This window comes from Globicephala melas, chromosome 2 (genome assembly GCF_963455315.2).
Source record: "Globicephala melas chromosome 2, mGloMel1.2, whole genome shotgun sequence".
NCBI classification, from domain to species: Eukaryota; Metazoa; Chordata; class Mammalia; order Artiodactyla; family Delphinidae; genus Globicephala; species Globicephala melas.
Genome location: NC_083315.2, coordinates 36,292,468 through 36,313,711, shown reverse-complemented (window position 1 = coordinate 36,313,711; position 21,244 = coordinate 36,292,468). Strand labels below are relative to the sequence as shown.

The following is a 21,244-nucleotide window of genomic DNA, read 5'->3' as shown; positions in this document are numbered from 1 at the left end:
CATTAGGAGTGCAGAGTCTTAGCGACTGGGCTGCCAGGGAAGTCCGTAAAATAACTGTCCTTTAAAAGAAAAATGAAAGACTTAAAAAATCGTGATTTTCTCTGTCCCTGCCAGGAGGTCACTATAATTACCCTTCTCTTTTTCTTCAGACATGTAATACTACTTTTTGCTATAGAATCATTGTTGTGAAATGCATCTAATCATCAAGATTATCCTCATCATTCTTATTAGAGAAAGAGGTTATAAGTCCCTCAATACATGTAACTGGCAAATGTTCCTTAAAAGGTGCCTGTTTGAATACTGCTAAGTCAGTATGTGAGCCAAAACCTAGACAGAAGCACACTATTTGCTAAAACAAATACTCTACCTGAGCAAGTTTGAAAATGTCCTATTTTTCTCTTTCTTTTCTCCCCTTTTTCGTGACAAAAATCTTTACTGAAAAGACAAACATATTGCCTCCCTAGCCCCTGCTTTCTTTACCACTATATCTGAATGCTAATGAATATACAGAATCAACGTACAGAAAGAAGTGCTTTTTTGGGTATTGGCAGAAATAAGGTGGCAGCTACCTAACCTTCTCATACCATTTGGCCACATCAAGCTAACTATTAATAAGACATTGTGACATAAGTAGAATAATAACCACAGAATTGAATAGCCCCATTATTTTTTCTAAGAAGTGACTGGAACATTATATCCCTCAGTGTTCAAGGTGTAACTAGAAAAGAATGTTATTAAAACCAGTCAAAGCTCTATGTAATATCTTTCGGTAGCTATGGTATAGGGAGATTTGTGTGTGCTATTTTTCTTTTGCACTTTTGGGAAGTAGTGTGTGGAGACTTCCCCCAAAAGTTCCGTGACTAGAATAATCCACATGACAACTTAAAATAAACAGTAAGTAATAAATAACAAGAATTTAAGAAAAACCTACAACAGAAAATTCAGCAAAATAAAGCTGATAGTAAGTTTAAATATTATAATTTAACAAGCCACAATCTGGAAATTATATACTGTGCATTTATCCTTTAGTTATCAAATATACCATTATATTTCCTGTTCTTGTAAGAGGTACTTGAAGTTCAACATATAGGATATTTACATAGAAGTCAGACTTCTAGCCATCTCAAGCAAAGACAGACGTGACCATGGAAGCAAAAATGTGTCTTAGAGCTACAAAATAGCCATTGGCCTAAGTCTTAAATTCCACTTACCATGCGACCTCAAACTAAGAGACTCATTAATTCATAACCACAATTCCACTGGTTTCTAACTCATAGAAGCAGGAGCAGAAGCTAGGGCATTAGAGGCAGATACACGGACAGCAGGTACAAGTGAAACTGATGGTGTTGGAAAAACTGAAGTATATTCAGAATAGACACTGTTATTATGGTCCAATAAAGTCACTGATAGTCCCAGTGAGGATCTTAAAAGATTAACAACGATAACAAAAGTTCCTGAATAGTCTAAACAGGCATAATACCAATAAGATAATTTTCATTTTAAAAAATCCATTAAATCTTTTAAAAATCTGACAAATGAAAACACAACACATGTACAGCAGTTTCATTCGTAACAGCCTCAAATTGGGAGAAAAAAAAAGACAAAAACCCAAATGTCTATCAGCAGGTGAATAAATAAATTACAACATTTCCAAGTAATGGAAAACTACTCAGGAATAGAAAACATGAACTACTGAAACACACAACATAGATGAATCTTGAATATATGCTATTCAGGCCAAACTGGAGGAATAGGGACCAAATTTACCTCTGAAATAACTAAAACACTGGACAAAGTATATGAAACAAAGGTTTTCAGACACTGGACATGTGACTGTGTCCAGGTAGCATAGGACTATGAAAGGAGAAACAAGGTGAGCCCTACAATTGCCCCAATTTACAGAATGGATAGTTTCCAGGCCACAGGGCAAAACAGAAATGTAGCCAGAGCCTAGAAGTCTCCTCGACTTGAGGATAAAGAACTGGGAGTTTGGGGAAGTGAAGGCAACTTAAGATTGTAGGGCAGTACGGAAATGAGAACTACACAAAGATCTACAGATGGTCTCTCCTCAAGTCTTCAGCTGAGTGATGATCAGCAATGATCAGCACATGCATTTCAGGGAAGTACCAAGGACGGAAAAAGAACCAACTAAAAGGAGCAGATAGGACAATTCTAAAAGTTCATATGCGGCAGGGATAATTTGCTTCCACCAGCCAGAGTGGAAATGTTCATAACACATGGGCTTTGGATAGCATACTCAAAAGTTATTGCTCAGTTGTGGTGCAAAATTAACCTTAGACTGAAGGCTGCTCTGGACTTGCCTAACAAAGCCTTTTAAAAAAGCCTTGAGGGCTTCCCTGGTGGTGCAGTGGTTGGGAGTCCGCCTGCCGATGCAGGGGACATGGGTTTGTGCCCCGGTCCGGGAGGATCCCACATGCTGTGGAGCGGCTGGGCCCATAAGCCATGGCTGCTGAGCCTGTGCGTCCGGAGCCTGTGCTCTGCAACGGGAGAGGCCACGGCAGTGAGAGGCCCGCGTACCGCCAAAAAAAAAAAAAAAAAGCCTTGAAACAGGAATTCCCTGGCAGTCCAGTGGTTAGGACTCAGTGCTTTCACTGCCGTGGCCCAGGTTTAATCCCTGGTCAGGAAACTAAGATCCCACAAATTGTGTGGTGTGGCAAAAGAAATAAAAATAAAAGGTAGGGGGAAAGACTAAGCACATTAAATAGAGACTTAGATGATAGAAAATATATCCAAGACCCAGCCCAAACCTCTGGAGATGAAAAAGAATATGTCTGAAATGAAAACCACACAGCATACCACCCTGAAAGCACCCAATCTTGTCTGAAAACCACACAGAATGGAATAACAGCAGATTAGACATCACAGAAGAAAAGTTTAGTGAAACTGAAGTCATAGCAATAAAAAACTATTTCAGGATGCAACTAGAGATTATCATACTAAATGAAGTCAGAAAGAGAAAGACAAATACCATATGATATCACTTATATGTGCAATCTAAAATATGGCACAATGAACCTATGTACAAAACAGAAACAGACTCACAGACATAGAGAACAGACTTGTGGTTGCCAAGGCGGGGAGGGGGAGGGAGAGGGATGGATTGGGAGTTTAGGGTTGGTAGATGCAAACTATTACATTAAGAATGGATAAACAACAAGTTTATGTATAGCATAATGTATACTACAGGGAACTATATTCAATATCCTGCGATAAACCATAATGGAAAAGAATAGGAGAAACAGAAAAATCCATAGTTATAGTCAGAAATGTCAACACCCCCTTTCAATAACTGATACAGCAGGAAGACAAAAAAATCAATAAGCACAGAGAAGATCTGAACAACACTACCAACCAATTTGACCTAACTGATATTTACAGAACATTCTGCCCGACAACAGCAGATACACATTCCTTTTAAGTACACAGAGAACATTCACCAAGATAGACCATATTCAAGACCACAAAACAAATCTCAATAAATAGAAAGGGATTTGAATTTTGCAAAGAGTATTCTCCAATCACAATGGAATGAAAATAGAAATCAGTAACAGAAAGATACCTGAAAAATTCCCCCAAATGTTTAGAAATCAAATAACACTTCTAAATCACCCATGGTAAAAGAAGAAATCAAGAGAATAAAAATACAACATTTCAAAATTTGTAGGATGCACCTAAAGTAGTATGTAAAGGGAATTTTATAGTAGTAAAGGCCTATGTTAAGAAAACAGAAATGTCTCAAATTATATGTTGTGTTTTTGTTTATACTCAGTTCAAAATATTTTGCAATTTCCCTTGTGATTCTCCTTTGACCCATGGGTTATTTAGAAATGCACTGTTTAATTTCCAAATATTTGTGGATTTCCCAAATTAAGCTTCCACCTTAAAACACTAGGAAAGCCAAATGAAATCCAAAGTAACTCACAAAAAAGAAATACTAAAAATATGAGTAGAAATAAGTGAAACTGAAGACAGGAAAACAGTAAAGAAAAGCAAACCAAAAGTTGGTTCTTTGAGGAGATCCATTAGCCAGACTAATGAGGAAAAAAAGAAAGATATGAATTACTGATATCAGGAAGGAATGAGAGAGGTGACATCACTAGACTAATACTTATTAATTTGTATTAATATACAAATATCAAGAGGATAATAAGTATTGTGAATACCTTTATACCAATATATTAATTCTTGAAATACACGCTACCAAAGCTCACTGAAGAAGAAATAGATAGACCTGAACAGACCTATTAAAGAAACTGAATTTATGATTTAAAAACTTTCCCACAAAGAAAAACTCCAGGCTCAGACAGTATTCACTAATGAATTCTACCAAGCATTTAAAGGAAAAAATCATAATTCTATGCCAACTCTTCCAGAAAACTGAAGAAGAGGGAATACTTCCCAACTCACTTTACGAAGGCCAACATTACTGATACCCAAATCAGATAAAGATGTTACAAGAAAACCACAGAATGGTATCACGGATATAGACATAAAAAGTATCTGTAACATTTTAGTAAATGTTTAGACCAAACAATATATACCTTATGACCAAGTAGGATCTATCTCAGGATAGAAAGTTAGAGACTTCAACATCCTCTTCTTAATAGTTGATAGAATAAGACAGAAAATCAGCAAGGATATAGAAAACTTGAATACCTCAACCAACTAAACATCTATAGAACAGTCCACCCCACACAGGAGAATACACATTCTTTTCAAACAAACATGAAACATTCTCCAGAGACCAGGCTCTAGGCAAATTTTAAAAGGGGACTCAATTTTAAAACACTGTAATCATACAAACTATTCTCTTCAACTACAATATAATTAAATTAGAAATCAGCGCTGGAGAGAAATTTGAAAAACCCACAAATACATACTTAGAAACATTTTTTCCCAAATAACCCATGGTTCAAAGAGGAACCACAGGGAAATTACAAAATATTTTAAACTGAGTGTAAACAAACACAACATGTCAAAATTTCTGTAATGTAGCTAAAGTACTGCTTGGAGACAAATCTATAGCTTTAAATACATATATTTGAAAAGAAAGACCTTAATCCAATAACCCAAGATTCCACTTTAAGAAACTAGAAAATATAGCAAACTAAACACAAAGTAACCAAGGAAGGAAATAAAGTTTAGAGCAGAAATCAGTGAAATAGAAAACAAATAATGAGAAAAAAATTAATAAAAGCCGAATTCACAGAGACAGAAAGTACAATGGTAGTTTCTATGGGCTGGGGGAAGGGGAGAATGGGGAGTTTTTAAATGAGTACAGAGTTCTAATTTTGCAAGATAAAAAGAGTCCTAGAGACGGGTTGTTCAACAATGTGAATGTACTTAACATTACTGAACTCTACACTTAAAAAATGGTTAAGATACAACAAGGACCTACTGTATAGCACTGGGAACTATATTCAATATCTCATAATAACCTATAATGGAAAAGAATCTGAAAAAGAATAGATACATATATATTTGTGTATAACTGAATCACTTTGCTGTACACCTGCAACTAACACAATATTGTGATCAACGACATTTCCATTAAAAATAAATAAATAATAAAGTTTAAAAAATGGTTAGGATAGAAAATTTTGTTATGTATATATTACCACAATTTAAAAAAATCATGTGAAATGAAAGCAATCAGGGACTTCCCTGGTGGCACAGTGGTTAAGAATCCTCCTGCCAATGCAGGGGACACGGGTTCGATCACCAGTCCGGGAAGATCCCACATGCTGCGAAGCAATGAATCCCATGCCCCACAGCTACTGAACCTACACCCTAGAACCTGCAAGCCACAACTACTGAGCCCACGCACCACAACTACTGAAGCCTGTGCACTCTAGGGCCTGAGTGCCATAACTACTGAGGCCATGTGCTGCAAATACTGAAGCCTGTGCACCTAGAGCCTGTGCTCTGCAACAGAAGCCACTGCAATGAGAAGCCCCGCACACCTCAAGGAAGAGTAGTCCCTGCTCGCCGCAACTACAGAAAGCCCGCATGCAGCAATGAAGACCCAACACAGCCAAAAATAAAAAAGCAAGCAACCAGCTACAAATGACTACATTTTATAGGATTCCATTTATATAAAATGATTTAATAAAAGCTAATTGTTGATAAAAATAAAATAAAAAAATAAAATGTCTAGTAAAGGCAAATCATAGAGATACAAAGCAGATTAGTGGTTGTCTGGGGCTGTGAGTGGAAACAGGCATTGACTGTAAAAATGCACGAAGGATCTTTCAGGGATGATGGAAATGTTCTAAAACTGGATTGTGGTGATAGGTGCACAACCCTATAAATTTGCTAAAAACCATGAATTATACACTTAAAATGGGTGAATTTTATACTTTATATGCCAATAAAGCTGGTTTTTTTTAAAGCACATAGTCACAAAAGTAATAGAAGAAAATAAAGTAGGAAAGGCCTTGAAGTAAAGGAGGTTTTTTAAACTGACCTGAAATCCAGAAGCCATGAAGAAAAGATGGGTAAATTTGGCTACCCAAAACAAAATAAAAGAGCAAATAACCAAAAAAATCTGACAACTATGCATGGCAAATTATACTATAAGCTAAATCAAAAGACAAACTGGGAGAAAATATTTACAATATATACGACAAAAGACTAATCTTCCTATAAACAGCTCCTAGAAATCAATAACAACAATCCAAAAGGAAAATAGGCAAAGGATTATGAACTGCTAGTTCACAGAAAATGAAATAAAAACAACTCCAAAATCATATGAAAATATGTTCAACCAAACTGATAATGAGGGAAATACAAAGTAAGACTGTCCTGAGATACCACTTTTCATTTATTAGAATGGCAAAAATCTAAGTCTGAAAACACACAATGCTGGCGAGACTATAGGAAAACGTCACTCTCACTTTTTTGTGGGGGTGGGGGAGAACAATGTAAATATATTACCTATTTAAACTATTCATTAAAAACCAGGAAGAGGGGGACCTCCCTGGTGGCACAGTGGTTAAGAATCCGCCTGCCAATGCAGGGGACATGGGTTCAAGCCCTGGTCCAGGAAGATCCCACAAGCCGTGGAGCAACTAGGCCCATGCATCACAACTACTGAGCCTACGTGCCACAACTACCGAAGCCCACGCACCTAGAGCCCGTGCTGAAGCCACCGCAATGAGAAGCTTGCGCACTGCAACAAAGAGTAGCCCCGGCTCGCCACAACTAGAGAAAGCCTGCATGCAGCAATGAAGACCCAACACAGCCATTAATCAATCAATCAATTAATTAATTAATTTAAAAAAAACGGAAGAGGGAGTCCATGAACTTATTTTAACTACCTTGTCTTTCTGAGTCACTTGACACTTGATTAACTTCCTTCTAACTCCCTCATCCCTTGGTTTCTATGTCACCGACCTCAGACCCTGACCTCTTCTCTGGCATCCCATTAAATACAAGTGTTCTAGCAGTCCAACCTTTGCCCTTTTCTCTTTCCATTCTGCATGCAATCTTGTCTATTCATGGTTTCAATTACAACATATATGCTGATGACACCCAAATCTCTTCTCCATACCAGACCAATTATATCCAATTGGTATGTATATCCAATTACTTACTAAAAATCACCTAGATGTTAAACAGACACCTTAAATTTAACACATCCAGAGCTGAACTCAATCCTTTTCCTCAAATCTCTTCCTCCTCCCACATTCTCTTGGTGATTAGTATCACCATCCACCCAAGTCCTCTAAATTTTATCTCCCCAACATTTGTCACATCCATCCCATTGGCTTTATTTCTATGACTATTGCCTTACTTCACGTCTCATCTCCTCTTACACAGACTACTGAAACAATCTGAGAGTCCTACCTCTAGACTTGTATCCTTCTAATTCATCCACCTATATATAATTATTGTTCGCAAAGTGAAAATAAAATTATTGAAGTGTCTGCTCAGAAACTTCTCTCAGGGCTTCCCTGGTGGCGCAGTGGTTGAGAGTCCGCCTGCCAATGCAGGGGACATGGGTTCGTGCCCCGGTCTGGGAAGATCCCACATGCCGTGGAGCGGCTAGGCCCCTGAGCCATGGCCGCTGAGCCTGCGCTCTGCAGCACGAGAGGCCACAACAGTGAGAGGCCCGCGTACCGCAAAAAAAAAAAAAACAAAACAAACGTCTCTCACTACCTATAGGATAAATTCTGAACCTCCGAGTATACAGGGCCTTCCATGATCTGGCTCTTGCTATCTTCTCCACTCCTATTTCTTGCTACAAGTGATATTCTAGGCTCAAACCATAATTTAGCTTGTAATGCAGAATATCATAGTCCTTAACAATGCTACTACATGTAGCAATAACTGCATAACCAATCAAAACTAAAAGTTACATATTCTTAATAAGTCTAGATGATTAAAATAAAAAGTTAGGTTCCCTGTCTTAGTAAGACAATCATCAGCTTCTAGCAGTTCCAACTTAAGAGACTCATTCCGCGTTTTTGACAGTTTCCTATCCCTGAGGACTCCTATAGCAAGAGAAATAAGACCACCAGAAGCAGTATGCTTTTGGTGGCAGAGCCTACTTGAGGGCTCAATTAGCCCTAGAGCTTTCTATCATAAAGGTCCATGGGGACCTTGATTGGTCCAACATTCACAGAGTAAACATGTTCACTATATTGATGATATCACAGTGACTAGACTGGGTGGTTGAAGCTCATGACCTAGACACCTTGGTAAACACATATGTGGCCAGAGCGTGAGAAATAAATCCCACAGAAATTCCTATCCCCATGAAAATTCCTGGGGTTCAGTGGTCCCAGTCATGTTAAGATATCCCTTCCAAGATGAAGAACAAGTTGCTGCATCTGGTTCCTGTTACTACCAAGAAACTTAAAGCCTAGTGGACCTCCTTGGATTTTGGAGGCAACATACACCTCATTTGGGTGTGCTACTCCAATGTATTGACCTAGTAAACCAATTTTGATCCAGTTTTGAGGAGGGCTGTGCAACAGGTCCAAGCTCCCATCAAGCTGTTCTATCACTTGGACCATAACACCCAGCAGATCTCATGGTAACTGAAATACCTGTAACAGATGGAGAGCCTCTGGCAGTCCTCTATGGGTGAACAACAGCACAGGTCTTTGAATTTGGGGGCAAAGCTATGCTATCCTTTGGAGAACTATTCTCCTCCTCTGTAACAGCTTCTAGCTAGCTGCTGAATTCTAGAAGAGACTAAACACTAGACCATGGATCACCAAGTTACCATATAACCTGAACTCCTCAGCATGAACTGGATGCTGCCAGATCCACCAAGCCATAAAGTTGGGCATTCACAGCAGTACTCCATCATCCACTGTAAGTAGTATATACAAGATTGGGCTCAAGCAGGTCCTGAAGACACAAGTAAGTTGTATGAGACACAAGTGACTCAGATACTCATGGCTCCTACTCATGCTACATTGCTTCTTCTCTCTCAGCTTACACCTCTCGCCTCATGGGGAGTTCCCTATGACCAGCTGACTAAAGAAGACTTTAGGCCTGGTGTTTAGATGATGGTTCTACATGAACCATCTAGCACCAACTGAAAGTAGACAGCTGTGCCATGACATCCCCATTCAGGGTTCACCATAAAGGATTATGATGAAGGGAAATCCTCCCATGGGCAGAACTTCAAGTGATACAATAATTGTTTGCTTTTCCTGGAAGGAGAGATGGCCACAGGTGTGGATTTACACTGATTCAAGAGTGACCAGCAATTTGGCTGGATGGCCAGGGACTTGGAAGATATATCACTGGAAAGTTAGAGACGAGAGGTTTGCGGAAAAGGTATGTGGATGGAGCTTTCCAAGTAGGTACATAGAATGTGAAGATATTTGTGTCCCACCAAAGAATTACCCCAGCAGAAGAATATCTTAATAATCAGGTGGATAAAATTACCTGTTTTGTGGATGTCAGCGGCCTCTTTCCCTAGCCATCCATGTCTTACCCAATGGACTCATGATCAAAGTGGCTGTAGCAGCCAAGATGAAGGTTAGCAATGTGGACTTTCACTCACCAAGACCAGTTTGGTTCTAGCCAATGATGAGTGCCTAGACTGCCAACTGCAAAGACCAACAATGCCACCATTCCTGATACTGGATCACTTCCAGCATGGAAGGGGCAGCAATTTCTTCTATCTAGAATAGACTCTGTATATAGATCTGTCTTCCTTGTCCTCAGTATTTCTGTCAAAACCACCATTCATGAACTTACAGAATGCCTTATTCCGCATCATGGTATTCCATACAACACTGATTCTGACCAGGGAACTTATAGGTAATTAAAGCACAACAGTGGGCACATGGTCATGAATTTCACTGGTCTTACTGTGTCCTCCATCATCTTAAGTGGCTGGCCTGAAAGAACAGTGGAACAGTAGGCATTATCAATTTATTGTCTCTCAGCACCAAATCCATCCTTCTTTGTGTTACCAGGCTGAGCCTATAAACAAGGGCACCTTTTCCAGTTGGCTCAATGATGTTAGGTTTTATTAATAAAGGGACTGCAGGGCCACAGCAAGGTGATAGAGAGTGGGAGGGGCTTCTCTTCCCATGGAGTGTTTTTATTTCACCCAGTAGCTAGTGGATCTGTGTACTGGAGGTCTCTTATTAGTCACTTCAGAGACCATCACAGACTGACTCCTGCCCACACACACTCTGGCAAATTTCTCAGCCTCCCAGCGGGCCACTTCTAAGGTCCAGCTCCAGCTCACTGCTCTGGCAAATGTCATTGCAAGTCCCTGTGACAGCCACACCCTCTCCAAAGAGGTCTACATCTCCGGTTAAGAAGGGGTGAAGGGGGTTGGAGGGAGGTATTTTGCTAGTTCTTTCTTTGTTCACTCCCTTATCCTAGAAGGTAATAACTGTTTTCTGCATACGCTATTTCTGAACACCTTAAGAGTCCTCTGTTACACATTTTAGTGGTTGAGCATCTTTGCCAGTTAACAATTCTTTGTATTTAATTTTTCCCTGTTCAATTACTGGTGTTGTTTCTATCTTCTGAGTGATACAAATGGCCTTTTGAAGACAGCTACAGTACCAGCCAGACAGCAGCAACACTTTGTTGGGCTGGGATAATGTCTAATGTCCTCCAGTATGTGGTATATGCTCTTAATCAGCAACCAATATCTTCTGTAAGTAGGATTCACTAGTCCAGAATTAAAGGGTGGGAATGGAAGTGACTCCTCCCACTACTAATAATCTGCTAGTGAAATTTCTGCTTCCCAGCCTCATAGTTTTGGCTGCTGGTTTAGAAGTTTTCATTCCTGGGAATTCCCTGGTGGTCCAGTGGTTAGGACTTGGCGCTTTCACTGCCATGGCCCGGATTCAATCCCTGTTCGGGGAATTAAGATCCCACAAGCTGCCCAGCGCAGCCAAAAAACAGAAGTTTTCACTCCTAAAGGAGATTTTCTTCCACCAGGAGACACAGTGGTTCCATTAAACTGGAAGTTGAGTCTTCCCCCTTGCCACTTTGGGATACTCATGCCAGTGAACCAAAATGCAGGGAATGGGGTGGTTATTTACTGGCAAAGGGGATTGACCCTGACCATCAGAGAAAAACAGAGGTTTGTTACTACATAATGAGGGAAGTGAATATATAGGAATATAAAGAATCCTCTGAGGCCTTTCTTAGTACTTCCATGTCTTACAATCAAAGTTAGTGAAAACTATAACAATCCAGTTCAGGCAGGACTCCTCATGACATTACCCTTTAATAATCACGGTTTGGGTAAGGCAAGAAACTATGACCAACTTAGGATCCTGCTGAGAGCAAAAGGAATGTGGAATGGTTAAGAAGAAAGATGACAGCTACAACCATGTAGCCAATTACAGAAACAAAGGAAAGCTGCATATAAGACAGAAGTATAATCTTGCTTTTATGTTTATTTGAAAAGTGAAATATGATTAAAAGAGGTGTGTATAAATGCTGAGTTGACAAAGGGCAGACTATAATAGTTTTGAAAACTACAGTAGTTTTGCCAAATTGGCTTAGCTAGAAGTAGGCTTCCCCAAACCCCCCTCCATGTATGGTTCTGAATTAGATTTAGCAAAGAGAAAGCTGCCCAAGACCTAGAAGGTGAAAGAGTAGCAGCAGCTGCTATTATGCTGAAGGTCACTGTGGTTAGACATGGTGAGAGACAGACATTAAAGGCCTGGCAGAATCCAGTTTGTCCTCGCATTCCCCTGCTCCACATCCAGAAACGAGCTGTAGAGGCAACAGCCTTCCACAGACTTCATCTACTCTCCCCTTTGGTGTGATTCCACTCCATCAGCCAGATGTGGAATCTAGCCCCAGATTCCATGGCAAGCTTCCGTCTACCCACAACAGTGCTACAGAAGAACTGGTGACATTCTGTTTCTGCATCTCTGTTTTAGACTCCTGACTCATCCAGCTTCTCCTACAATTGTATAAAATCTTATTCCTATAATAAATCCCTTAATTCTAAAATATTCATAGTGGTTCTGCTTCCCAGACTAAACCCTGACCGATAAGCCAAATTTTTCAGCCAATTTTTTCTATCCCCATGAACATATTCTGTGTTTGGATACTCTACCTCACCTCCCTCCTTGAAGTCAGAAAAGACAACTCTTTTTTTTTTTCTTTTTGTCTACACTGCATGGCATGCAGGGTCTTAGTTCCCCAACCAGGGTTCCAACCTGTGCCCCCAGCAGTGGAAGCACAAAGTCTTAAACCACTGGACTGCCAGGGAAGCCTCAAAAGACAACTCTTTTGAAGAAGAGTTATGGTCATAATTTCTGCTTAAGTGGAATCTGTCTTTATTGTTGGAGGCTTGTGCCATCTGGCATGAGAATAAATAATCATGCTTGTCTGTATGTCCATGGAGAGAATAATATGGGGGAAAAAAAACCTAAAAAATATGAAGTATCTAAGAACCATAACAAGTAAATGCTTTATCCTTACTATGGCACTGTATTCTAGATTTGCTCAAAGTTATACAGGATGAAGAATGATTTTTGGATGCTCAAGAAGAATATATTCGAGGACAGTAAGTGCAGTTTTTAACATAATTTTACTTGTGATTTCCTTGTGTATATAACAGAGACTGATGTTTCTACATTGAAACTTGGCAATTTATTACTGAATTTTTATACCCTGCCAGTGATAAAGAGTTTCCTGATCCTAAACAAGACCAGATTAGTTTTCAATAATCAAAAAAAGTAATGGATCTGTCCTCTGAACTGTATATACCTCCTATTCGCAGCACACTTACTCATATTAGGTCCAAGCCTAGGAAGAATCTAGGCTTCTATGTGCTTCACCAGAGGGCCAATTCATTAAAAAAAAAGTTACCAAAGATATCCGGAATTCAATCAGGTATCACTACAATAGCCATTAAGAGTTAAGTGAACAGGACTTCCCTGGTGGCTCAGTGGTTAAGAATCCGCCTGCCAACGCAGGGGACACAGGTTCGAGCCCTGGTCTGGGAAGATCCCACATGCTGCAGAGCAACTGAGCCCGTGCGCCACAACTACTGAGTCTGCGCTCTAGAGCCACTGAGCCACAACTACTGAAGCCCGCATACCTAGAGCTTATGCTCTGCAACAAGAGAAGCCACTGCAGTGAGAAGCCTGCGCACCACAACAAAGAGAAGCCCCGGCTCGCCACAACTAGAGAAAGCCCGCGTGCAGCAACGAAGACCCAATGCAGCCATAAAAAAATAAATAAATAAATTTATTTTTTAAAAAAAAGAGTTAAGTGAGGGACTTCCCTTGTGGCCCATGGGTAAGACTCCGCACACCCAATGCAGGGGGCCAGGGTTCAATGCCTGGTTGGGGAAGTAGATCCCACATGCATGCCACAGCTAAGAGTCCGCATGCCACAACAAAGACCCTGTGTGCCAAAATGAAGACCCAGCACAGCCAAAATAAAAAATAATAATAAGTAAAAAAAAAAAAAAAGAAGAGTTAAGGGATCCTAAGAGACTGAAAAACATAAAAAGAGGGACTTCCCTGGCGGTCCAGTGGTTAAGACTCAGCGCTTCTACTGCAGGGGGCAGGGGTTTGATCTCTGGTCAGGGAACTAAGATCCCACATGCTGTGAGGCACAGCCAAAATATTAAAAAATAAATAAATAAATAAAAAGAAAGGATCGTGCCAAGTCCTAGGGTCTTCAGATTTACGTAGGAAAACATACAGATAATTAAAATCCAAAGAAATGCAAAATTCAATCAAGTAATGCAAAAGGCCTAAGGAGGAGCTAATAAAGCAAATTCTGTCAAAGTCAGATTAGTCCCATCAGGGCTCAAACATGGATCTAGTCACATGCTGGCCAATATCCTCTGATCATTAAGAATTCTCAGCAAGCAGAGAATTACACATGAAAATAATATAAAAATTACTTGGCATGACATACTTATTTAGTGAATAAGCATCTTTTCACTCCAGGAAAATTCATAATTAAGAACAGAAATGCTTAAAGGAGATTATGTATAGTATTAATACTTTTATGTTAAGGGTACTGTGCATATTTGGTATCTTAAGTTTTTGTAAGTTTTGTAAGTTTTTCTTAAGTTTTGTAAAATTTAAGAGAATTTGGAATATAAAAGTAATAGGTCAGGTTTGTAATTCCAATTTAAAATGTACAATCAATTGTAGATTTATTATTTTAATCAGAAAGCTTACTATTTATACCTTATATTCAAATGTTGAAACATTTAGGAGAACCTAAGCTCCAGATTTATAAAAATTATATAAGTATGCAGTGGTGTTTGTTGAATAATCGATGTTCTTAAAAAGGAACTTCTTTAAATTTATAAGTTAAATTTAACGTTTTTAAGATGTCTGTTTATAAATTAGCCCAAATATTCAAAGGCCCTTAAAAGTGATTGTTAAAATTTGCTAGACCTGGGAATTCCCTGGCGGTCCAATCTGGCGGTCCAGTGGTTAGGACTTGGCGCTTTCACTGCCGAGAGCCCGGGTCCAATTCCTGGTTAGGGAACTAAGATCCCACCAACTGCTAGATTTTAAATAGGATAAGATTTGAAAACTGATTCTGAAAGGTTTAAGAACTTTGTTTTAAAATTTTAGGTTTTACAAATCGAATATTATGTTTTTAAATATAAGAATTCTAAACAGGCTTTTCTGCACACAAAGGTTACCTCAATGGGCATCAAGAAACTAACCTACAACCAGAGGTGTGCTGGAGCCAACCTGCTAAATTTTCAGGAATCTTGCAAGCTGGTTGTTAAACACAGTGTTATTAAAAATTAGTACAATTAAATTACTTAAAAAACAAAGTCAATAAATACTCTAAATCAGTTTCTAACTATTTTACTACATTTTACTATTATCTGTGTTCTTGAGATTATTTTTTAAATTTTACCTGTAAGGTGGAAATTACAGTTGCATGCTACCACATTTCTTCCTAATTCCACATTCAGTGATGTCATGTTAGCAGCTTGAAATCAACCATGTTGGAAGTATTTACCACAGAAACAGGCAAACTACAAATCAGGGTTTCATGGATTAAGAAAAGCCTCAGGAACACTGTGCTCTGACACTACAGTAAAAGAGCCACACTGCAAAGGGGAGAAGACAAATAGAATAGTACATAACAGCTAAAAGGCCTTTAGAGATCACCTAATAGTCTAGGGCGGTCCACAAAGACTCAAATAGTAAAAGGGGAGTTCTGAAGACAGTTAAGTACACAAAGTTTGAATAGAACAATGTTCATATACACAGTGAAATGAAACAGGCAGGAAGAGTAAACTGGGACAAGACTGAAACAGTGAGAAACGGCAGACTGTAAAATGACTGGGACTTACTTCAAATGCCATTCTAAGGGGGTTGGACTTAACCTACAAGGCAATGGGATCTACCGAAGGTTGGAGGGCAGGAGAGAAGACATTAATCTGGCAACAGTGTATTGGATGCCATGAAAGTAGTGAAACACTTTAATTTTGAAAACTGTGAAGGAGACAAAAATAAAAATTACATACCGTAAACAAAAGTCTTGAGTAAGGTCTTAAAAATCAATTAAAACTTACAGCTCAAAAGAATACATACTCTGTGATTCCATTTCTATCAAATGCAAACCAGGGACTTCCCTAGTGGTCCAGTGGCTAAGACTCCACGCTCCCAATGCAGAGGGCCCGGGTTCGGTTCCTAGTCGGGGAACTAGATCCCACATGCCACAACTAAAGATCCCTCATGCCGCAACTAAAGATCCCACATGCCGCAATGAAGATCCCATGTGCAGCAACTAAGACCCAGTGCAGCTAGCTAAATAAATAAAATATTTTTTTAAAAAAAAGCAAACCCATCTATATTGACAAAAAAGCAAATCAGTGGTTGCCAAGTGCTAAAGAAATGAACTACAAAGGGATCTTGTGGGTGACAGAAATGTTCTGTATTTTGATTGTAATGGGTGCATATAATTGTTTGTTTGTTTGTTTTTGGCCACGCCACACAGCTTGTGGGATCTCAGTTCCCAGACCAGGGATCAAACCCAGACCCCACCCAGTGGAAGTGCGGAATCCTAACCACTGGACCACTAGGGAATTCCCCTGGATGGAGTTTACTGTACTAAAGTATTCCTCTATGAACCTGACAGGAAAAAAAACTACAACTCAAATTAATCAGACATTTGATGAAATTTCTAGTTTCCCTCTTTTCATCTAATTAGCTCTTGGTACCTACAGTCAGTATCAATTTTTTCCCCCAGATATTATGTGCAGGTAAAACCTCATTTCTAACTTTCCCTCATCCCATCCCCATGCTATCCAATCCTTCACATCCCCTCTTAACAATCTCTGGGAGGTTGCTCATTTTCTCCACTTGTATAATGGGAATAACATTATCTACCTCACAGGTATATAAAGCATTTCACACATAGCAAGAGCTCAAAATAGTTACTGTTTTGCCTTAGTCATTATCTACATATTTATGCTCCTTGAAGGCAGAATCTGTCTTATCTATCTTCGCATTTCTCTCATTGTACCTAGCACAGGGTACAATAAACAGTAGGCCCAAAAGAAGAGTTTCTTCAAAGCAATGTCTCTGTACCTAGAAATTCAGATATGGATGGAAAAAAAACACTATACAAGTGAGAATCTGAAACGTTTTGTGCAATTTGGGGAAAAAATGATCAATTATGACTGAAGGAATTAGCAAACATGTCTAAGAAGAGGTCTGAAGGGGAGTAAGGGGAAGTTGTATATCTTCTTCCCTAAATGGTAAATATAAATAGTGCATAATAGAAGTCCAAGAGAAAAACCTTTAATAGTGACATCAAGACAATTCTTAACAGCAAAACACTGTAAAAAGGTCCGAGGCAAGCAAAAGTGGGCTCCACAGACACACTTGGTGTAGAAGACAAAAAGGAGCAACTTTTCCCAATGACTAAATAATTACAACAGTATTCCCAGTACCATTTGGAATATGATCTGTAAGTTCAAGACGGAGTAAGATTTAAGGACAAAATCAGGAGATGGAAGTTTCAGGATCCCGGTACCACTAATACTGGGAGGTATACCCGAGGATCCTGAGGTATACCTTAATGCTAAGCGGACTCAAGGACAAGGGGAGTAAACGTTTCAACTCTGAACTCGGAGGTGGTTCAAGGAAGTCAGGACAGCCCGCTGAGACCCAGCTGTACTAGAAGGGTTGTAACGGGCTCAAAGTAGCCAAACGGCTTTTGTGGGGCCTTAACAACCGCCTTCCCGAGCATCCCAGAGTAGCGGTGAACTGCTAAACCTAGCTACTGGAATCCATCGGAAGTCGCTGCTACTGGAGAAATCACGAGTTTGCCGCCTTACTAAGCCTAAAAAAATAAGCAACCCCAACTCCCACTTACAAAGAGCCCTACGGTTTCCACTTGCTTCCCTGCCACACAGGGGGCAATGGAACGTGAAGATCAGGCTTCCCGCTCCGCCCCTAGAAGGCCCCGTATAAGCCAGCGGCTAAAAATATGGGGCGGATAAAGCTACCTCTGGACACAGACCCCACAAAGAGATGGAATAATCCAGGCGTCAGACCCGCTCCGGCCCTCACACTGGGGCCCAGAGGTCCGCGGGGCACCGCAGTGGCAGCGTCGAAGGGAACAGTGGGAGGTAAACCTCACCTGCCGCTTGTTCATCCGCCGCACATCGTCCAAAAAATCTAGAGACAGCATGGCGGGGCCGGCGAGGGGACACGGGCAGAAGAAACGGCGAGATGTGACCGGCAGGAGGAACGGCTGGCGCACGGTCCAAGATCTCACTGGACAGAACCTCAGGGTGCCCGCACTTCCGCTTCCGGGGCGGGACCGGGGCGGGACCGGCGCGGCTCCGCCCCTTCGCCGGGGCGAGCAGACAAAGGGTCTCGCGACCGTCCTAATCCAGCCTCCTCGCCTGACCTCGCTGTAGAAGGGCTCTCGTACCCCTAACCTCGTCTGCTGAGAAGAGAATGAAGCCCACTTCCCGCTCTCAGCCCCGTGGCCCCACACGGAGGCCGCCACTAGGGGTTAGATAGGAGGCCGCCCTGCAACTTCCAGGAGGCGGGCCCTGGTGCACGCCTGGCCAATAGGGAAACGTGTTTCTGGAGTCTGAGGGCAGAAAAGGCCCCTGAGCGGCCAGCGCGGGGCCCCTGAGCGGCCCCGGTCGTGGGTCTGGGTGTGGCCCTGGATGTTCCGACAGGCCTTGCTTCCTCTGCTGCGGCCGGTCTCCTGCGCTACGGGAAACTGACGGCTGAGGTGTTTAAATAAGTGCTGTTGGGTAAGGGCGGAGGATGTGACTTTCAAAGCACTGCCTGACACTTTCAGGAGTTTAAGAAACTCGTGGCTGGAGAGAAAACAACCCGGTAGGATTAGAAAACTACCAAACCATACAACCGTGTGATGAGACCACCAGTAGTGCGGTTTGTGAGGTAGTCCCTTCCTCCCCGAAATTGACCTTGCTAACAGGATCTGATTGTCTACTAGACGAAAACCTCTTGGTTTTGTTACCTCGGGCACCATAATGTGACCCTGTTATCGCTGACTTCTGTCTCTATACAGCTCTTCCTTGACTTACCTCCCAATAAACCCATGGTAAATTGAAAATACCATAAGTCAAAAATGCATTCAATACGCCTAATCTCCTGAACATCGTAGTTTGGCCTAGCCTACCTTAAGCAAGCAGAGCACACACTAGCCTACGGTTGGGCAAAATCATCTGACGCAAACCGTTTTTTGTTTTTATTTTTTTGCCGCACTGCTGAGCATGTGGAACTTCCCGGACCAGGGACCGAACCCGTGCCCCCTGCAGTGGAAGTGTGGAATCTTAACCACTGGACCACCGGGGAAGTCCTACACAAGTATATTTTATAATAAAGTGTTGAATATCTCATGTAATTTATTGACTACTGTACTGAAAGTGAAAGACAATGGTGGTGTGGCTACAAAAGGTTGTAAGTATACTGGTTGTTTGCCATCTGTGCTCATGTGGCTGACTGGGAGCTGTGGCTTGCTGCTGCTGCCCACCATCAGAAGACAGTATCATACTGGGAAAAGAAGTACAGTTTCTAGTGAATGCTTATCACTTTCACCATGGTTAAAGTAATACAAAAATTGTAACACACCTAACACACACCTAGGACAAGAAAACCAGAACTGGTCTCTGGCTATTATTTCTATCTTTTTCAAAATATTGATTATCTCACACCAGGGGAAGCTGAGTGAGGAAATATCACTGGAACTCTTTGTACTATCCTTGCAATTCTTTTTTTTTTTTTTTTTTTTTTTTTTTTTTTTTGCGGCACGTGGGCCTCTCACTGTGTGGCCTCTCCTATTGCAGAGCACAGGCTCCGGACGCGCAGGCTCAGCGGCCATGGCTCACGGGCCCAGCCGCTCCGCGGCATGTGGGATCTTCCCGGACTGAGGCACGAACCCGTGTCCCCTGCATCGGTAGATGGACTGTCAACCACTGCGCCACCAGGGAAGCCCTATCCTTGCATCTTTAAATTGAAAATTATTTCACAATAAAAAGGTAAGTATATTTGAGGACGGTTATAATAAAAAAGACAGTTTTTATTATGAGTTTGGGGGAGGATGGAACACTGGTGGTGGGTATGTAAAATCGTGCAGCCACTTTAGAAAATAGAGCAGTTCCTCAAAAGGTTAAACATATTAACTATATTACTGTAGTTACTATCTTGACCATATTAACCAGCAATTCCACTCCAAGGTATATATCTAAGAGGACGAAAAACATATGTCCACACAAAAACTTGCACATGAATGTTCATGAGAGCATAATTCATAATAACCAAAAAGTGCAAATAACCCAAATATTCATCAACTGATGAAGGGATGAACAAAATATGGTATATCCATACAGTGGAATATTATTTAGCAACAAAAAGAAATACTACAACACAGATGAACCTTTAAAACATTAGGTTCTTAAAACATTTCTTCTTCATGAGAGAAGCTAGTCACAAAAGACCATGAATTATATGATGCCATTTATGTAAGATGTCCAGAATAGGCAAATACATAAAGACAGAAAGCAGTGGTTGCCTAGGGCTGGGAGCGTTGGGAGAAATGGGAAGTGATATTAATGGGTATAGGGTTTCTTTTTCTGTGGGGTGTTGAAAATGTTCTAAAATTGATTGTGGTGATAACTGTACAACCCTATGAATATACAAAAAAGCACTGAATTGGCACTTTAAATTGGTGAGCTGTATGGGATGTGAATTATATCACAATAAAGCTGTAACAAAAAAAGAAAAAGAAAAAAGAACCATTGATTTCTTGTTTGTTGTTAAATTCCCAGTGGCAAATGTACAACCTGACAAGTATTGGGCACCCAACAAATATTTGCTGAATTTAAAATACATGTGTGTGTTGGGGGGGGTGAGGTATCCCTAACTGTTGCCCATAGGTAACCCACACTTACTGAGTTGAAATATGAATTCCTGATTTCTCCAAATTAGGAAGGCCTGTGGAGGAAAATACACATAAACTCTGTGAGGGCAGGGACCTTTTCCACCCTTCTACCCCCAGCTTTCTTAACAGTACCTGACTCTTTTCTCCATATGTTTTAAATTATACAAATACATGAGTACATTCTCACCATAAAAGATTAAAACATGACAGGCAACCTAGCCACTCCACTGCTGGGTATATACCCAAAAGAATTGACAGCAGGGTCTTGAAGAGGTTTTTGTACACCCATGTTCGTAGTAGCATTATTCACAATACCCAAAATGTGGAAGCAACCCAAGTGTCCCTTAAT

General features: G+C 40.6%; 1 protein-coding gene across 4 annotated transcripts in view; it reads right to left on the bottom strand.

Moving 5' to 3' along the window:
• The window catches only part of SEC11A (SEC11 homolog A, signal peptidase complex subunit), a 51,048-nt gene extending 32,774 nt beyond the window's left edge, over positions 1 to 18,274 (bottom strand). For 2 of the 4 annotated variants that reach the window (XM_060293806.2, XM_060293807.2), the window contains exon 1: positions 18,112 to 18,272. In XM_060293806.2, the coding sequence (XP_060149789.1) occupies positions 18,112 to 18,162 (51 nt within the window). In that variant the 5' untranslated portion in view covers positions 18,163 to 18,272. Of the gene's footprint in view, positions 1 to 18,111 lie in introns of all 4 variants that reach the window. The other 2 variants (XM_030878550.2, XM_030878547.2) reach the window with 2 other exon arrangements.
• Positions 18,275 to 21,244: the final 2,970 nt, after the last annotated feature.